Raw genomic sequence first — 18743 nt, 5'->3', positions numbered from 1 at the left:
TCATAAGAGGCTATTAAAGAAACTTAAACACCTCAAGGGTGAGGGGTAGAGTCCTCCTGGAGATAGAAGGTGTGGGAATTGGAGTCAAAAGTAAGAGCCATTTCTTGGCATGAAATGAGGTTAGTGGTGGGTTGGTTGGGTTCAGTAGGAGCCAGTGTTCTCTAAAAGCCCTAATGAGCTGAAAGAGGAGGGGAACAGCTGATGGTACAAGATTATTTAGGTTAGCTAGGAAGGGAGAATGTGCCAGAAACCTGGGGCAGTGGGAGGAGGGTAGTGGTTGAAGCTTCCACGCTGGAAGGAGACTTTTTGTATGAATCCTTCACAGATGGAAACCTGCATGGGCGCTGCTGTAGCCAGTGAATGCTCTGGCATTCCTGGGCCTGGGACCACACCAGAGGCTGAGCACTGCCTGGAGGGAGACCTGGGATCCCAGAGAAGGTTGCTGAAGCCCTGGCAGGTGGTACAGTGGAGTGGTGATACCTGCTTGTCCCTGTAAGTCCTGGGTTTTCTAGCCTCACTCCTTGGCTATTGCTCCATCTCCAAGTGCTTCTATTTGACCCCCACCAGAAGTCCCACCCCACATGTGGCTGCTGTGGGGTGACCAACTGGGTGGTGCTGGGACCCCAGCTGTATGTGACCATCAGGAGATGTGCTGGGCAGGAAGGAGAGGCAGGGACCTGGTCACAGCTGGGTGCATGGAGAGTCTGTCTCATTATTACTGATGCCAAAGCCAAGCCCCATAACTGATTCCTCCTGTTGCTGTCCAGGCTGCTGGCTAGGGAGCAGTTGCCCTCTGCTCAGTCCTAATCTGTCAAAGAAGTTATTCTTCAACAGGAAAAGGCAAATTAATTCAAGTGTGTGGCATGTGGGCCATCCACCAGTAACTGGGATCTCGGTGTGCAGTGCATAGATGTCATGCCATTGCCACTTCTGCCCTCAGCACAGGAGGGAGCTGGAAGGCAAAGTAGTCTCTCCAGCTGCCACTCTCTGCCAGCCAATTAATGCCCGTGTCCTTCTCCCTCATCTCCACGAGCAGAGGCCTCTCTCCCCTCCCTGCCTGGCTCCTGCCATGGTAACAAGCGGGAAGCACATACAGCCACTCCGTGCATTCCGTCGAGCACAAGGATTTGTTTTCCCCACAGCATCTCGAGCAGAAGTGCCTCTCATCTGCTCCCAGTGAGCTCTCTCGGCTCCTCTTTGTTTTGCCTTTCAAGCAGTTGTTGATGGCATGTGGCACCGGTAGGAGCTGGCAGGGATCAAGCTGTCTTCCCCGGGATGCTGGCCCTGGGCATCAGCTCTTTCTGCCAGGAGCCAGCATCCCAGAGAGGACACTGTGAGGCTTCCCCTTTGCCTCTTATCTGAAAATCAATATGCTGAAAATCAATATGCTGCTGGTCGGTCTCCAAGCATCCACCTTCTGTGCCAGGGTCTTGCCTACTAATGTAGGCCAGCCTCCTTCAGCTCAATCGTGCCACAGGGGAGGCACTAGGGGTCCCATGCAAGCAGGAAGACAGGCAAAGTGTGAGCAATGGGAGATGTGAGCACAGCAGGGAGCAAATGCCACCACTGGAAAAGGCAGCCTGACACAGAGGTCTCCAGGAGGATCTGTTGCTGAAACTGGACCACTGTGTAGGTGGAGAGTTGCAGCTGGTCTCTGCCACCCCACTGAGCCTTCACTTTAGCTGTGGCTGGCCAGCCAGTGAGCTTCAGGCAGGCACATGGATTTTGGCAGCTGCTGAGGTTTGCCTTTTTGTCCTTGCATCCTGCCCTGCTTCAGCTTGGCTGGTGGAGTTGGTCTTTGGAGTCCCCGCTCTTTCCAAGCTCAGGAAACACCCGAAGCTCCCTGGCCTTTCACCCTTACCCTCTGAGCTCCTAGATCTTCAGCTAGGAGCTCTTCAGCTTTACAGAGGCTGGGGTAAATAGCAGGCACTGCAAAAACATGAGATGTGGTAATTTAGGCTTGGTTCTTTCTATTTCTTAGGCTCATCTTCATGGCCTTTTCCTGGAGTTTAATGCTGGACCCCTGATACCATCACAGCTATTAAAGCTTGTCCCTCAATCCCCAGTTCAATAATACAGTAATAGCCTGATAGGATCAGGAGCTGGCTCTGATGGCAGATGGACTCCAGTCCCTTCTCCAGCACAGCGTGGGGCACTGCCGCCCCACTGCAGGGAAACTTTAATTTGCAGATTATCTGTTTTCACTGCAGACATTGGGGATGGGGCGATGAGTAAGTGGTGGTTGCTGGCTGCTGGCCAGGCACTGCTGAGAGCCCTTTGCTGGCTGGTACCCAAGCCCAGCTTCTCTCGTTCCCCAGGTCCTTGTCAAACTCCCCCAGGCTGTTGTGGCTGTGGCTCTGCCCTTTCCCTGGGGGTCATTACCTCTGGGTTTGCTTGTCCAGCCAGATAGGGCCCCACCCAGGGGTCCACGCGTGGGCAGGGGCCATGACCTCCTTCCCCCTCCAGCCTCTGGCAGAATTAGAAAAGGCTCAGAGGGGCTAATGAAGACTGACTGGCTGCCACTGGGGAGGCTGATACTAAAACGTTTTAATGCTACAGAGTACAGAGGGTTGTACTTATCTGCCTGCCCACTGCAAAAGTTCCCATGGAAGCCCTGCCAGCAGCCCTCTGTTGATCACCTACATCAAAGGAAATCTAATTAAAACAATTATTTAGGGAGGGACTGAGGCTGGTCCTGCTGCACTGCTGAGGGAGGGGACAAGCACAGCTATTAAACAGCAGCTTTAGGGCTCTGGTATCTAGTGTGACTGGCAAGGAGAAGTGATAACTGAGAAGGACAAGGTTTTTTCATGCATAGGGAGCACCTGGGCCACGGGTCCCCGTCAAGGAGGACAAGAGCCGAGCATACAAAAGCAGCAGTAACCCAGCACAAGATGCTGCCCTGCACCCAACCTTTCCCAGCCACAATGTGGGAGTAAAGATCTTGCTCCACGAACTCTTTATTTCAGCATCACGCAAGCTCCGCTGGCTCTTGGTAGGGGGGTTGGGGCTGCTCCCCGCAGAGCTGCAGCCCCAGGCTGAGTGCTTGGCAGCACTCGGGGTGCAGTGACCCAGGAGAAGCCCTGGAGATGGGTTTGCTCCAGAGGTGTTGAGGATGGCTAAGCCCAGCATTGCTTTTTTGATGAGGTCTCAGATTTGGTTGACAAAGGTAGCTGTGTTGGCATAATATGCTTAGGCTCCTGTAAGGTGTTTGACATAATACTTCCTGACAGCCTGATCGGAAATCATCCCTATGCAGCGCTCTGTGGGTTTAATGCAGCTAAGTGCAAGGCCCTATGTTTGGGGAGGCAGAATGTAGGTCACAGCAGTGAGACAGGGCTGCACGGCACCAGCAGCCAGGTGAAGGTCAGGGCACCCACAGCACCACTAGGGCCTGTCCTGCAGAGGGACTGAGCTCATTCCCTGCAAGTTACTTTGGAAATTAAACTTGAGAAATTGCTCAGCTAAATCCCACCAGGACTCCAAGGTGCCACAAAAGAGCTAGCTCAGGGATACCAGCGGTCAGAAAACCACCAGTGAGCAGAATTCTCACCTGGGTCCCACATGCTGCTCCCTGCCTCCATGCTGTCAGTTTCTGCAGGGTTCAGCAGGATGGGACACCACCTTTCTCCTGGGTTTCCTGTCCCCTGTTTCCTTCCCTGCCCTTTGGCTCTTACCCCTGCCTAGGTGATTTTCTCTAGCAACCATCTCCTGCATTTTTTTTTCCTCCCCCTCTGGAGCAGTATTTATCTTATGCTCGTTAGTAAGCATGGGCTTTCCTTCCTAGGAGCACTGCTTCCCACAAAGTTAATGGGACTAATGGGGTGTTCTTGATGCTTGCCAGGATTCAGATCCATCCACAGGGACACCCCAGGGTGGTATACATATGTGGGCTCTGGTGGACAAGAGCACATCCTGGCTGTGAGTACCCATGTCATGCCCACAGCACCATGGGGGTCACTTGTTGGTCATTTGAAGCTCTGCCTTTGGGCAGACCCACCCTGCATGGAACTCCTCAATGCTGCCAGCCCCAGCCCCACTGCCTGCACAAATGTTAGCTTAAGGAACAGTGAACAGCCCCGAAACTGCTGAGGTTCCTCCCACCTCAAGCAGCCCTTGCTCTGTCTTCATCAAGGCTGTTTAAGGCTGTCCAGATGGCCTAATGTACCTCATCAAAGTACAATTTGTATCGCAGTGTGCTGCTATTTGAAGCATGCCAGCTTGGGGCTGGCAGTAACACTTTGGCCAGTGACACATCTGCCTCAATTCATTGGGGAGGTGATGGATGGAGGGACTGTGATCTGTAGCCCAGTGTGGGAAGGCTGGCCCAGCTGAGGGAGCAGGGGGGGCTTTTGCATGGCAGCTGTGGGCTGGTTCTGGTTGGGTCTCCCCAAGGCATTGGCAGATACTGCTGTAGGGATGGTTGGAGATGCAACAGGTCCCATCCTTTGGGAAACAGCTGGAAAAGCCCTTTGAGCCTGGCAGGAGCACTGGGTTTATGCTCCAGCTGCCCTGACCCCACTTGCAGCCCCACTGGTTTAGTGCAAACCCTTTGCAGCCCCAAGAGGTTGTTCCTTCCTGCTGGCATCTTCAGCTATTTGGAGGAAATCTATTAAGCACTGCTTTGCTTTGCTTGCACTCTCTGGACAGGCTCTGTGTGCTGCAAGGGTTCTCATGCAGCCTTCCTCACAAGGCTGATGAGATCCTGCTCTACAGCTAAGATGGGAGAGGTCTTGACTTCTATGCCAGGGATGCTGCAAGGTTTCCAGGCCAGGTCTCAGGCCTTGAACAGGTGAAAAAAGTAAATTTTCATTAAATAGTTTTACCTTTCAAACAAATAAGACCCAGCTGCTTACTTTCCTCTTTTGAAATACTATCACTACAATAACGCTTCTTTAAATCTCAGTCATACAACCTATTTAGGGTCAGACACTCAAATGTGTATGAATTAATTCAGCTCATCAGAGTGTGGTATTCCTGAGAAGAAAATTTGCCCTCAAAATGTGTTGCTCTCACTCAGCTCTGAAAATGAATATAGATTTTCCCCACTCTACAGTAGCAAAAGGAGATCCTAGTTTTTTCATTGTGCTATGGGAATGCCTGCCATCCCATTTCCCAGCAGTATCAGGGGATGCTGGCACACCACAAGAGCTGGGGGAGAGCAGTGCTGGTGTGAGCAACTGCCCAGGTGGGTGCATGAAGGGAGACTGGAGGAGTTGGATAAGGGTGGTTCAACCAAGGAGCTGCATGGACCAGCATCTGGAAAAGGTACAGCCAGAGCATGGGGATAGGAGTTCTCTGAAATGGGGTCTGAAGATCCCCCCTCTCCTGTGGTGACCTCAGCCAGTTCCCCCCTGAGGGACAGAGGCTGGTAACACTGCATCTCCAGCGAGGCAGTTGGAAGCACTTACTCTCTGGAGGCGTTGACAGCTCCTCTCCTCACATTCCAGGTTTCAAGGCCACATACCCAATCCCCTCTTGGAAGGAGCTCTGGTCCCTGACCACATCTGACTGGGCTCTGACTCTGCCTGGCTGCCTAGACTCATCCCCATCTGCAGCTCCATCCTCCAGCCGAATCACCCAGGGGCTGGAAATTACCTCCCATCACAGGCTCATTTTCATTAATAAAAACTCCAGGCTGGGCTGGGATTTTTATTTGTTTTGCTGATGTGGTTACCTACCTCCCACCTGTGACTCCCCCAGGCCCAGCCCAATGGAGAGGGGGATGCTTCATGCGGGTGAATAGGCTCTCAGGGGCACCTTTGCTCTATGTCATGCCCCAAATATCCCAAAGCTCCAAATCCCTGCCCCAGACAGCTCTTCAGCCCAGACTACTCTAGCTGCTGTGAGGGAAAGCTGCAGACCCTACTCCAGCTGCTGAGGAGTTGCAGCGCTGCATTGGAGCATCCCCCTGCCTCAGGTGAGCGTCTCAGAGCCAGGTCCCCAGGAAGAAGCACTTTGCTGCCTGCCTGGCCAGGCTTGCCAGCCAAATTGCTGGCTGGGGGCTGGCATAGCACCTGTGCCACGGTGGAGCACAGCGGGCCTGGCCGTGGGGAAGCCAGGAAGGCTCTGTGTGTGCAAGTGTGTATACACCTGTGTGTGTGTGCAAGGGAGCACCCATAGAGCAGAGAAGGGCTGCAGCATGGAAGGATGGAGAGACAGAGCTGGGCTAGCAGCCTCCTGCCTTCTTCCTCTTGTGCTCTCTGCCCTGAGGCCTTATTTAAATTCGTGATAAAATTACCGTGAATTAAGGGGAGGGATCAGTGCCAAAACACTGAGGCTGCTCGTTTCCAACTTGCCCACATCCTCCAGGTTTTTCTGTGTGCCCCCTCCCCTTTTCCTGAGGCGCCTCTTCCACTCTCTGAGATTGGTTGGAGGGATGGTGACCTACCTGGCTGGATCTCTTTTCCCTCAGTGCGAGCTTGCTCTCTTTGACTTTTGAGTCCTGTTAAGGGGGCTTGTGCCTCCACCTTCCCCAGGCTCCCCAGCTCTGGGGTGAGTGGTCCTGGGGTTGTGCCTTGCAGGCAGCCCAGGCCCCACCACTCCCCTGCTCTGCAGCTGCCTCCTGCTCACCTCCCAATTCCCTGGCAGACACAGTAGTGAGATTATCGTAATGATGTCCGACAAGGCAGTATCAGGAATTACGCTGATAAATCTAAACAGACAGCTTACAAAAAATCCAACAAAAACAAAACAACCACAACTGAACCCAGGCTTGTAATTTAATACAGGGTTATTAGCCTGGCCATCAGAGAACAGAGCTCTTGCATCCTGCAGCCTTGAGCCTCCTCTGTCCCTGGCTCTGCCTTGAGATATGGCCTCTTGCCATAACGAAATACTTTTAGCCATGTTTTTGGCTTGGCTTGGGGTGGTGAAGTCTCCTTGATGAGTGCTGGGGCTGGGTGTGGGGGTACAGATCTGTGGAGTGAATGCAAAACCCTGATGGCAGCAGGCTGCCTTCATCCCTGCAGTGCATGGCAGTTTGCTACCCATGGCCAACCCACAGTGGGCTCTTCTGCCCAGGGTGAACTTCAGTGGGCAGAGGCTGGGGAAGAGGGGTGAGAGGAAGGACAGCTTCCTGTGTGAGAAGTGTCAGTGCTGGGGGGCTGCCCAACAACACACTTGATGCCCACAGGGTGAAGAAAAGTGACCCACGGCCTTGTACCTTCCCTGCCACCGGGGCCAGGTCCCTGTCAGGCACAGGGAGATGCAGGGCAGGGGCAGCGTCTTTCTTGGGAAAGCAAGGATCTGCTTCATTCTAGCTGTACTAAATGCTTTCCTGACACAGGAACTGCTGACTGTTTTTCACCTGCTGTGGATTTTGCACAGTTGCTGTGTTCCTCTTGGTTTCCTTCCCTGTGAAGGACACTGTAGGTAGCATTAACTTTAGTGAGGCATCTATGTGAGGTAAATGTGCCCGTGGGGAGCACAAATTCTGTCTGTGTGAGGATCAGAGCTGAGCTGCCTGAAGTGAGATGCACACACATAGAGCTCTTTGTCCCCCAGCAGTGCCAGTGATTACCTCAAACCGAGGGAAATGCTCTTTTTTAAAAGATACATTTAAAGCAGGGAGTGCATTTATTAGACTGCATGTGTTTTAGAAGGCGGGCTCTGCCAAGCTGCTCGGTGAAGCAAATCTGATGGCAGGGCGATTGCGCTGCAGGGCTGCTGGCTCTCTGCCCCTGCAATGGAGAATCCTGGGGGGCTGCAGGGAAGCCCCCCGAGAGGCTTGGGTTTGCCTCGGCGCCCCAGTGCAGGGAGGATGGCAAGGCCACCGGGAGGCTGGGTGGAGTGGTTCAGTGCCCATGCGGGACTGGGGCTTGTCTCCTCATTTGGGATGAGTTTCTCCTCCAGGATTGGCTACATGTGCCAAAGGTGGTCTTGGCTCCATGGAGGTTTGCCAGGTTTAGGGGCTCCAACCCCTGTAGTCCAGGGATCAGCATTTCCTGTGGACATCTTCTCCTGTACCTCTGCAACAGCCACTGGCACGTCCTGCAGAACCCAGTGGAAAGGCTTTGCATGGATCACCTGAGCTGGAAGGTGTCAGGAGGGCAGCTGACCCCGAAAGCCTTTGGAGGGCAAGCGGCAGCAGGCAGGCTCTGGCACTGGCCACAGGGCTGCTGGGGACGCCGTGCCATGCCAGGGAGGAAGCCTGGGCTCACACTGCCAGCAAGGCAACTGCTGTGTGAGTAAGCATGGTGGGTTAGTGAATTCATGAATTAACAAAGTAGTGAATCAGAAAATTAACTAATTAAACTAATCTGTTAAAGGTGCTTGAGCCCTTGGTTGCCTTTTCCCCAGTGGCTGGGCAGCAAGCTGTGTGGGACAGTGCCTGGGAGAGGGCCCTAAGGAGCTCATGATGACCACAGACAGGCACAGAGTTCCCACCCACTGCCTGGCTCCATAGGCCAGACTCAGCCCATGGGCACAGCAGTCAAGGGAAGATGTGCTCTCTTCTGTGTCATGTGAGAAATGGCAGGAGAACAGCACAAGCTTACATTCCTCATTTTTTTCCCTATTTTTTTTGTTTTATTTTTCTGTTTTTAATTTTATTTTTATAATAGGTATAAAAGAAGTGATTCAGAAACACTTTCCCCCAGAAAGCAAGTAAGAGGTGCAAGAGTGAGGACTGCAATGAAACAATTACATTGAAGTATTTGAAGTCGTGCCTCTATATGGCAAATGTGACAAAAATGAGTGCAACCTTAAAATAGCAGCAGCAATCTTTTAAAACACAAAAAGCAGATGCTTATTGACTGAAGAGATTGCAGCACACCAGGCTGGGTGCAGGCTGCTGTGTTTAACTCTCTCCAGAGGTGCCGCATCAGGCACAGGCTGCAGCTGCCCTCCTGCTTTATGACAAGCTCAGGTGCCTGGCAGTGCCCAACAGGCAGCTTTCCAAGGGTAGCATCAGGTGACAGAAGTGTGTTTCACCTGCCATATCCCCTTGCTTGATTTAAGGCACTGATTTGCAGCCAGGCTGAGAGCACAGCTGTCTGGCGCTCCCCTGGCATTTCAAGGATGCTCATGGGCCTATGGACTGGTGTGAATTGCATGCCTGTGGACCAGCCAGGCATGGTAGGATGGCTTTCTGTATTAGTCACTGCTCTTTCATACTCACCTGGCTTCCCTGCATGAGCCACAGTGTCTAGAACTTGCTTTCCTGGCTGTGCCCTGCCACGGACTGCAGGGAGAGTGGGGGCCTCTGGTGCCACCATCACCCCAGCCACTGGGCCTCCACCTGCTCCATGGCTAAACATAGTCACTCCCTCCCTGAGGCTGTGGCTCTGGCATCCTTCACTGGTGCTAAAAATGACATTTTTCTGAATAATGAAAGAATATTTCATTACCTTGTTTCTGCAAGCAACCTGGGAGGCTGGGAATCAGCTGAGCACTAAGTGCTGTGCTTAATGCAGCTTCCGCATTGGTAATTTTTCCCTCAGTCTCCAGTTAAGGCATGCCATGAGGCATGAGAAGATGTGGCTCTGGATGACTACTGGGGGTCTGGCTGAGGCAACAGTGCATGGCTGGGTGCCTTCAGTCACCTTTTCTCTCAGGAAGACAGCAGCAAACCTGTTTCTCCTTGGCCCTGCAAGTCCTCCTGCCCTACTCCCCACAGTGTGACTTCATCCCAGCATGGTCTGGGATCTGGCTCACCTTGCACCCATGAGTGACTGTACTCCTGCAAGAACTCATGTCTGGGGCTGTTTGTTCCTGATGTGCCCTGAGGACAGCTGGAATGAGGAGAAAGGGCTGTTCCTCTGGGGATTGTAGTGATGGGGAAGAGGAGGACTTGTGCACAGATGATCCTGTACCTCCTCAATGGAGAGAACAGGTGTGGGAGAGTCCAGGCAAATGTGGCCTGAAAGCAGTATTTATTTCAGACCTTTTAAACAGTTCTAAGGCCCTTTACAAATGTGCCATCCCATGCCCTAAGGCAAATTATTAGGATAGAGGCAAGTAACTACAAGGTGCTGTCCCTTCTTCCATCTCCCACAGGGATGACGCTGCCCCAGGGGAAAGATCCATGTCCCTCATGGCTGTGTTTCACCCAGCAGCACACACAGGGCAAAAGCCCACCCACAGGTGGCATCACCCTGTTGCCTGCAGCCCTGGGCATGGGCAGGGAGTCTGAGTTACTGCCCTGGCATTTACACGGCTCTGTCCTGCTCTGCCAGGCAATGCCAGATCCACTCCAGTGAGTGAAGGGTGTCTCCTTGCTTGGCCAAGAGCAGGTAGAGCAGCTGCCTCTGCTCCCTTTGGGACACTTCACTCCTCTCACCAACTGTGGAGCGGAGCCTTCACGCCTGTCTCCTGTGGCAGTGATGGTCCAGAGACCTGAGCCTTTCTCACTGTCACCAGCTGCTTTTTCTCTCTCTGACTCTCCCCTTCTGAGTTGGGTTTATTTTGGTTTGGAGCTGATAGATGGATTAGCATTTATCACCAGGCTGACTACCAGAGGGCTATTAAAAGTGATTTGCAATGTAAATACTTTCGTCATCAAGCACATTTTCTTTAGACTAAGGTTGACTTTTATGAATATTAAAGCCTTGTAGATGGGTTCAGCAAGTTTGTAGGAGTACATCTGTCAGGGAGGGGGACTGGCTGCCTGCATTGTGCTGGGGAAGCAATGTGCATCCACCGGAGGGCAAAGGGATCTGGTGGAAGAGAGAGGGAAGTGGAGCATGAAAGGGTGTGTGAGGCAGAAAGAAAACCTGAGTGCCTTGAAGAAGGACAGAAAGAAAAGAGAGTGAGCATGCGAGCATATGCAGGAGTGCAACTCTCTGTGAGCAGAATGGGAGGCAAGGCTTGGGCTGGACCGTTATTGCTGGAGGCTGGCAGAGACTGTCAGGCTAGGGGAGGACTTGCGGAAGGAAAGGGGAGACCTGGCCAGAGCTGATGGTGAGCAGAGTTGTCCCTGGCAGAGCTCAGTGACAGAGGTGTGTGTCTGAACTGGTACACGCCCCACATACTACAGGGATGGGTGAAAACTGCTCCTTTACTTGAGGATGCCCTGCCATGAGTGTAGGGTTGTGGGACCAGCAATGAATTCTGCAAGTCCCCCAGAAGACACAGCCTGGCATTAGTCTGTGTGCCAGGAGCCAGTGCTGGCTGCTGCTGTGGCTGCTGCATGTTTGAGTATAGTTACTGGGAATCTGTCAGGGACAATGAGTGGATGTTCTCAGGCTTGTGGGGGAAGCCAGAGTAAATGACCATAACAGTTTTTCCTGCTCTTCAGAAATACTCATCTCCTGTGCACTTGCTCAGTGGGGTAACCACTCTGCTTCAGGATGGCTATGGATGGGAGCTGTCACAAGCCAAGGTGGTGTATCAAGGTGGTCACTTGCCATCGGTTTCTGTATATCCCCCACTTCAGAGGCAGAGGTGAGAGGAGTGGCTTTGTCTGTCTGTTCCTAGGTGTTTATGGTGTTTTGGTGCAAGGGCAATTTTTGAGATGGAGGAGTGTGATGGATCATTGCCAGCTGATAATGGAAGACTAGCTAATGCTGATTAGAGAGCAGGCACAGCACAGCATGGCTGAAAAGAAAAAATAAGACAAAGAAACCATTCCAAAAAATAGAGGCTGGAAGCAGAGTGATGCAAAAAAGCAGGAGATGTGCAGTTGCATGAAAAATAGACAGCTCCAGGAGTATCCCAGATCCCTACAGGGTGACAGATGCTGGGTTTACTGGCTGGTTACTCCCCCAGACCAAGCTGGGTCAGTCCAGCAGGAGTCTCAGACCGTCACAGGTCTTAATCCCAAAAGAGAATAAGGTAGGCCCTTCATTTGCTTGAGCCATTGACTCTGAAGTCAAGTCAGCCCTTGGCTTCTTCCATGAGAAAACCACAAGTCCCTCCTGTCCCACCTCACAGCCTGTCACAATGTACGTGGCATGGGGAAGGGTTGGAGCTGAGGTCTGGTTCTAGAGTGGATTAACTGTTGCTCATGACCAGTGCTGACATGGCCCAGGAAGGAATGTGATGTCACTTTGGTGCAGTAAGAGAGGCTGGTGAAATTCACTGGCAGACCACGAGAAGGGAATGTCAAGCCATTAGAAGCAAGTGCTGCCTTTAATTGGAATAGGTATAGTGAGTCCAGGCTTTCAGAAATTCTGCTTCTGACTAATGAGTGCATATAGCTAAGCTAAGAGTTAGAAGTTGGAAAGTTTTGTATTCAATTTGGTTACACATTTTTATCTCCATGACTGATCAGCTTGGGAAGAAGACATCTCACTGTTCATTACAGTCATTTGTCTTTCTATGGGGATTTGTAGTTTGAAACAAGAGTCCAGTCAAATAACCCAACTCCAGCACAATCAAATTGTCTTTAAAGCAGATATTTCCTCAGTCTGATGAGTTCTCACAGAGCGTGACAAAGGTTTATTTACATTAATTTTTTTAGGAGGAAAGAAGGAGGAGGAGAGGGTGGTATTTATTTGAGGTCAGGACTTTGGACAAGGCAAGAGACTCCAAATAACTGGCTGGAGTCTTTGACGGGTTTTGGTCAGTGACTGAGAAAAGAGTGCAGGCAGATGTTAAGCTGCAAAGAGCCAGCAAAGCCTCATTGCACTCAGTGCAATCGCATGGCTCCACACCAGCCAATATTTGGAAAGCTTTGTCTTCTTTCTTCTCAAAGAAGGCAGGAAGGAAAACAAATACCAGTTGACTGAACTCACTAAAGAAATTCCAGAATGTGGCCTATGGTGATCAAAATAATGATGGTGCATCTGCCTCTCTGCGGTGGAAGGAGCCTCTTGGTGTGCAAAGGCAGCAGCAGATGCGAGTGCCAAAAGGCTTTAACCTTTCCAAGGTGTGGAGATGCACCTGGGGTGGAAGATGTGTCATCAGAGAAATTTGTCTGAATTACCTTAATAATGTTCTCTCTGCTGGAATTCAGAAATTTGTCTCCATTTGCAGGGAGAAGATACCAGTTTGCAGGATCTAGGGGAAAGAGAGGTCCAGTCTGTGAACTGGACACATCTTTAGAGGAGACATTGACTTAAAATACCGTGCTTTTGTTAAGTGCTATCTCCCAGAGTCAGAGAAGTATGAGAAGAGGGTGAGGGGGTGAAGGAGTGGATGGTAAGAACCCATCTGTTGCTGTAATCGCTTCAAAGAAGGGTAACAGTGGGGCGTTTATTTGTTTATGTGTGTCTATGCATGTGTGTGTGAGAGCCAAGCAGATGGGAAAATGATACCCGATGTCTGTGAGACAGCACAAGTGAGAGGCAGAGGGTGGGTAAGGGAGTTGCTCCAGGTGTAAAGTGGAGGGAAGGGGAAAAGTGTACAGGAAAGGGAACACTCTCCCCCCCCCCCCCCCTTTTCCCTTTGTTTCTTCTTGTTTGACACTTTCTCATTACCAAAAGCCAGAGCTGGGGGACAGTCAGTCAGCTGGTTGTGGAACTGCCTGATGAGATTGTTGTTCTGTATGAACACCGCAGTTCCGAGTGTTAGTGACAGCCCGGCAGAGTTTTTTGGGGACTGGGGAAGGCGTCGAGGCCTCCCTTTGCCCAGGCCGTGAGGGGCCCCGCTCTGCGCCTCCCTGCTCCTCGCTGTCTCCCGCCGTGGGACGCCGGTGCTCCCGGCGCTGCCGGCTGCAGCGGATCGGGACTTACCCGCTCCGGTGGGTGCCGGGGGGTGCAGCAGGGGCCGGAGTCCGGCGCGGGGAGCGGGCGGTCCCGGGCGCGCTGTCCGGGGTGCTGCAAGAGCTCTCCCGCGCATCTGGCCGGCGGGGACAGGAGGCCACATCTGAGACGGGGGAGAACGGCGGCGTGGGGGATTGGCAGCGGCTCCTGACGTCGTGAGCCCCCCTCCTCCCCGCCCCCGCCCCGGTGCGTTTTCGTGGCGGCGAGGGGGGCGCACATCTGGGGGCGACACATCTGGGGGCGTCACATCTGGGAGCGGGGGAGGGCGGGGGCGGGGGGAGGAGGACAGGGCCGAGCCGGCAGCGCCGGGCCCTCCCCTCTCCCCGCCCCTCCGCCGCGCGCGGCGCCGCCGGGACCGGGAGCCGGGACCGGAGCCGGGAGCCGGCCGGGCCATGCCAGCCGGAGCCCCCGCGGGCGCGGCGCGGCACCATGGCCGCTGAGAACCGCTCGGCGTCGGGCGGCGGCGCGCCCTGGGCTGGGCTGCCCGGTGAGTCGCTGCTCGGGGCTCCGTGTGCGCGGGGCGGGGGACGCAGGGCATCCTCCGCAGGGTCCGGCGGGGGGTGCCAGCATGGCTTTAGGGTGCATGGGGAGGGGGCTCCGCACCCCCGGGGGATATGGCACGCGGTCGCCCCAGGAATGGGGGAGGTGTCTCTGCCAACTTTCCCACATTCCTGCGTCTCTCCGGGAACGCCGGGGTGCCCCGCGGGTCGGGACCCTCGCACTGGTTCGCTGCCCCGGGATGTCTGGAGCCTTGCAGCCCTACCAGCCTTGCAGCAGGTCCGGCACCCCCTTTCCCTGCTCCTATCCAAACCAACACCGTTCCCGGGATCCGTCGCCCGAGGAACCTCGGGTCCCTCTTGTCACCCAGGAAACAGCCTTGTCAGCACCCTGAGTAGGGAATACGAGCAGCCTGCGGCTCCACGGGCAGGCACCCCCCAGGAGGAAACCCAGGATGAGGGTTATTTGCTCCCCTGGTGCCTTCTCTTGGAAGGAGACATTCCTGGACAGGAAACTACCTGCACGCTTTCTTTGCTTCCCTCACTATTCCAACAAGAGCAACAGGGAGAGAATCCCTATCTTTTGGATACTTTGTCACCATACTAGGCAAACCCCTCTGGCGCTTGTGGCTTGTGGCCAGGACATGACTAGGCAGAAGTTTACCCCCTCTTCACAGAGCCCTTTGACGGGTTGGACAATGCAAGGGAGACAGATCTTGCCCACTCACTCCCTCAGTGTGGATTTCATCTTCCCTTTAATCCTTTCTGGCCCTGTTGCACCCTTTCTGCTGGTAATGACAGAGCTGCCCCGTGCTCTCTGTTGGCACATCATGGACAAGAGTCGGGCAGCCACACCCTTCTTTCTTTCCAAAATAATGACATTGGCTTCAGGGAACAGTTCTTATCATTTTTGTTAAATAAAAACAGCACTGGCTTCTATCTGACCTCTTTTCAACCCCTCTGATTGTGCTGTGGATGGATTTTTCTAGCTGGTCTTTGGAAAGCCCAAGGCTAGGGAGATACTACCCAACCTGAGGAGCAGCTGGTGTTCCCCTGTGCCCTGTTGGTAGATGGGACCTGCTTGGGCATTTGGAGGCTCCCTGCTTTGTCACAACTGCCTTGAGTGACCTCCAAATGTGGTTTGACTTCTGCCACGACTTGCAGAGTGAACAGAGGGGCTGGAAGGGTTGCTACCAATGCAGTTGGGTGGCTTGTTGATGCAGGCACTGTCTATCAAAATACTCAGGTGACAGGATCCCAGAGCCCAGGCTTTCAGTGAAACAGCACCAGAGACAATGCTCACGTTGAAATCACAGGTGACACTAACATGCTTTCGCTGTCTGTACTGCTGGGCACCACCTCCTGCTTCCTAATGCCGTAACTCCTGTGATCTGAGCACCTGCTGCTGCTCTCCAGCCTGGACTAGGCCCTCACGAGACATCCAGCAAAGAGCAGGGCATCCAGTAGAGATCCTAATCAGCGACCCATCCCTGGCTCACCCTTCAGCCGGGATGGCGGCCAGTGGTGGGAGCCTGGGGTGTGGAAGGTGGGGATGGGAGCAGGGGTGCAGTGGTGGGCAGCAGCCCTGGTTCCTGCAGGAGCCAAGCCAACGTGCTCTTGCTCAGAGTGGCAGCCAGTTTCCAGGGCTGCTGGATGGAGCGGCAGTAGCCCTGGGAGTGACCTGCTGAGTGGGCAGAGGAAAGCTGGCGGGAGAAGGAAGAGAAGGGCTACTGGTAAAAGTGGTTTGTTTATTCACGCGAGGGGCATACCTGTCTCAGCAGGTCAGTCTGTTTTCTTTCATAGAAGAGAAATGAACTGAAATGATTAATTAATGCTGTGATCCAATTACTCTGAGTTTGCAGAAGGAGCATGGTTTTTCTCTTTTAACTGTCCCCACAAGCACCCCATTGATGGCAGGTATTGTAATGGTTGGGGTTTTGTTGTTTTGTTCTTTAAAATTAAAATGACAAATATCTCCCCAGAAGAAAAAAAAAAAGAAAAAAGACAAAAACAGGGAATAAACATAGTGAGACCAGGAGGAGCAGTCCCTAGCACACCTTTGTGTTGATCCCTTCTCTGCCCTGCTGAGCTCTGACCAGCAGCATCCACAGAGGTGAAGAGGTTTGGTGAGCACCCAGCCGAGATGCAGCTCTGCAAAGGCAGTGGGGAGATCAATTGTGAGAGGAGAGGGAGATGGAGGCTGTTTGCAAGGGGCTGCTGCTTTCTGCACAAACACAGCTCATCTTTCCACATGGACAGACATGCAGCAACTGTTTCTTGTGAGCAAGCCTACCCCTTCTCCTTGGCATCCTAAGTCAGGGCTTTGATGGGCATCTTCTGGAGAAGCGGGCATTATCCTCGAGCCAGTTGCTGCTCAGTCTGACACAGGTCTCTACCCTCATTGCTCTCCAGTAAGACAAGAGAGGAGGTTTGCTTTGCATTTCAGCATCCATTCTGGGCTGGCTCTGAAACTGCATGTTTAAAATACATGTTTTGGGGAGATATGAGAGTGCAGGACCTGACACAGCAAGGAAATGGGAGTTTTGGACCAGATAATTCCCATGTACTTCCTCTCCTCTCTTCATTCCTATCCCAGCATCCTCTGCTGACTGCTCTTTAGCCTGCCCAAGCACCAGCACCCACCATGAGCGTGCCAGGTATCAGTGGTCGCAGTGAGGCTCCACACCCAGGCAGTGTTGAAGAGGCTTGAAGCCTCTTCAAGCTGGTGATTGGAACCATGCCAAATACATCCTTCTTCTAAGGGATTTGTGTGACCAGTCAGGAAGCAGACATCAGCTTTTAGGAAGACTCATGCGCTCTCCTGCCCAGGGCCCTGGCAGACCGGGAGGTGAGGGCCTAGATGTGTGGCTGCTGTCCAACTCACAGCCAAGTGGAGGAGTGTGCCAGCCCTGACTGTCCTCAGGAGCACAACCCTTCATGACATCCTTTTAAGCCTCTAGGCATGTCACAGTCGTGCTGCATCCAGACGCTTGAACACACCGAGGTGGACCCTTGCCCTGTATTCAGACAAATTCATTTACTGAAGCTTCAAGGAGGTAGGCAATTCCTAGACAAATTAATGTGGGGCAAGTGTTCGTTCCCTGGTCAGGCTGGCCCATGATTCCAGTATTTTGCTGGTGCATGAACACAGGGCAAGGTGTCTCATATATGGATCCTCCCCTTGATGCTTAGAGACAGAGTTTTAGCAAGAGACACAAAACCAGTCCCTGTTGCCCCAGCTAGAGACACCTGGGTGTCCTCACTCCTTGTGCCTGTTGGCAGCCATCCCACCTTCCCTGTCGATTGCTGCACTGGTCCTCTTGGGACTTGACTCTGTGCCAGGACAACTTCATTTGACCTATCTTCAGACCCTGAGTCCCCTGGCACTGTGAGCATTGCCAGTGAGGCTCTGCTGGAGATGCTCCCCAGCCCCACCCCTTGCATGCCGGGCACAGCTGCTCACACCTTTGCCCCGGGGCTGCTCTCGGGACCCTCCAGAGATGCCTTCAGCCCTGAGGCTGCATGGCATGGAGGAGGAACTCCAATAAAGGCTCGGTTTATATCTTGTATCATGCAAGTTTGCAGAGAAAATTAACATCACCAGCCTGTTCAAGCCTGCAAATGCAATGGCTGTAGGCACAGTGCTTTGTCCCTTGGACAATCCACGAAACTGCTGCTAGAGGTCCTGCAAATCAGAGCTGTGTGAGGAACAGTGGCTCTTCTGCATTGCTGTGACCCTGTCCCCATCACGCCTTTATGTCCTGTGCAATGTGTGCCCCATTCCCACTCGGTGCATGAGGCAGTGGCAGAGATGCCCTGCTCCCTTCCCACCTCCTGCCCCAGCGTTAGGCAGGTTGAGGTGTGCGACTGCAGAGGAACCTCTCCCACCTGTTCCAGTGACTCAGAGAGAGCTGGAGAGGGAATGGGGAAGCACAAGGCTGTTTACTTGTCTTCAAGAGCCCCAAAGGGGAGTTACATCCCAGGTTAGTTGGTGAAGGAGGGGCAGCAGCTAGGAATTTTGTCATTTAAAGGCAGAACTCAGTGCAAACCATGGAGCTCCTTGAGCTCAGCAGCTTGACCTGAGCTATCGGCATGTTACTGAGCTATTGAGGGTGGCTGTGTTCCTCCAGCCAAGAAAGCCAGGCAGAGAAGCAGCCTCTCTGGTACTACAACTGCTTTTATATCTAACATATTGTATAGCACCTTGCAGCTTGGCAGAGGAGGCAGTGGAGGCTGACACCAGGAGCCTCAGCTGGAATTGTCTGGAAGTGAAATGTCATCAACAGGATTAAGGCTCCCGGTGAATTTGGTTGCATTGGCCAGTTAAGGGGTTAATGTCTTCAGCCTCTTTAAGCAGAATTAGATTGACTTGTCTCTGGGAAACTCAGCTGCAATTGTGCAACACTGAGGTCTGAAAACATGAGTCTACAAACACCATGTCCCAGGCCCCTGCATCCGCTCCAGGTCACAGAGCAGCTCTCCAGAGGCCTCCATGGCACCGTGCTTCACTGACCCCTCACTTGCAGATCCTCCCAGTGTCGGTGTCAGCTCCCAAGTCCGAGGCAGTGTGGCAGGCTGGCTCTGCTGAAGAGGGATGAAG

At 53.1% G+C, this 18743-nt stretch overlaps 1 protein-coding gene across 3 annotated transcripts in view; it reads left to right on the top strand.

Annotated features, from left to right (window-relative positions):
• Positions 1–359: 359 nt before the first annotated feature.
• CHRM4 (cholinergic receptor muscarinic 4) overlaps positions 360–18743 on the top strand; it is a 30117-nt gene continuing 11733 nt past the window's right edge. For 2 of the 3 annotated variants that reach the window (XM_053980291.1, XM_053980290.1), the window contains exon 1: positions 14028–14133. In XM_053980291.1, coding sequence (XP_053836266.1) covers positions 14076–14133 — 58 coding nt within the window. In that variant the 5' untranslated portion in view covers positions 14028–14075. Of the gene's footprint in view, positions 493–14027; positions 14134–18743 lie in introns of those variants that run through there. The other variant, XM_053980292.1, reaches the window with a different exon arrangement.

Source organism: Vidua macroura, chromosome 6 (genome assembly GCF_024509145.1).
Source record: "Vidua macroura isolate BioBank_ID:100142 chromosome 6, ASM2450914v1, whole genome shotgun sequence".
Taxonomy (NCBI): domain Eukaryota; kingdom Metazoa; phylum Chordata; class Aves; order Passeriformes; family Viduidae; genus Vidua; species Vidua macroura.
This window is presented reverse-complemented; position numbering and strand designations above follow the sequence as displayed.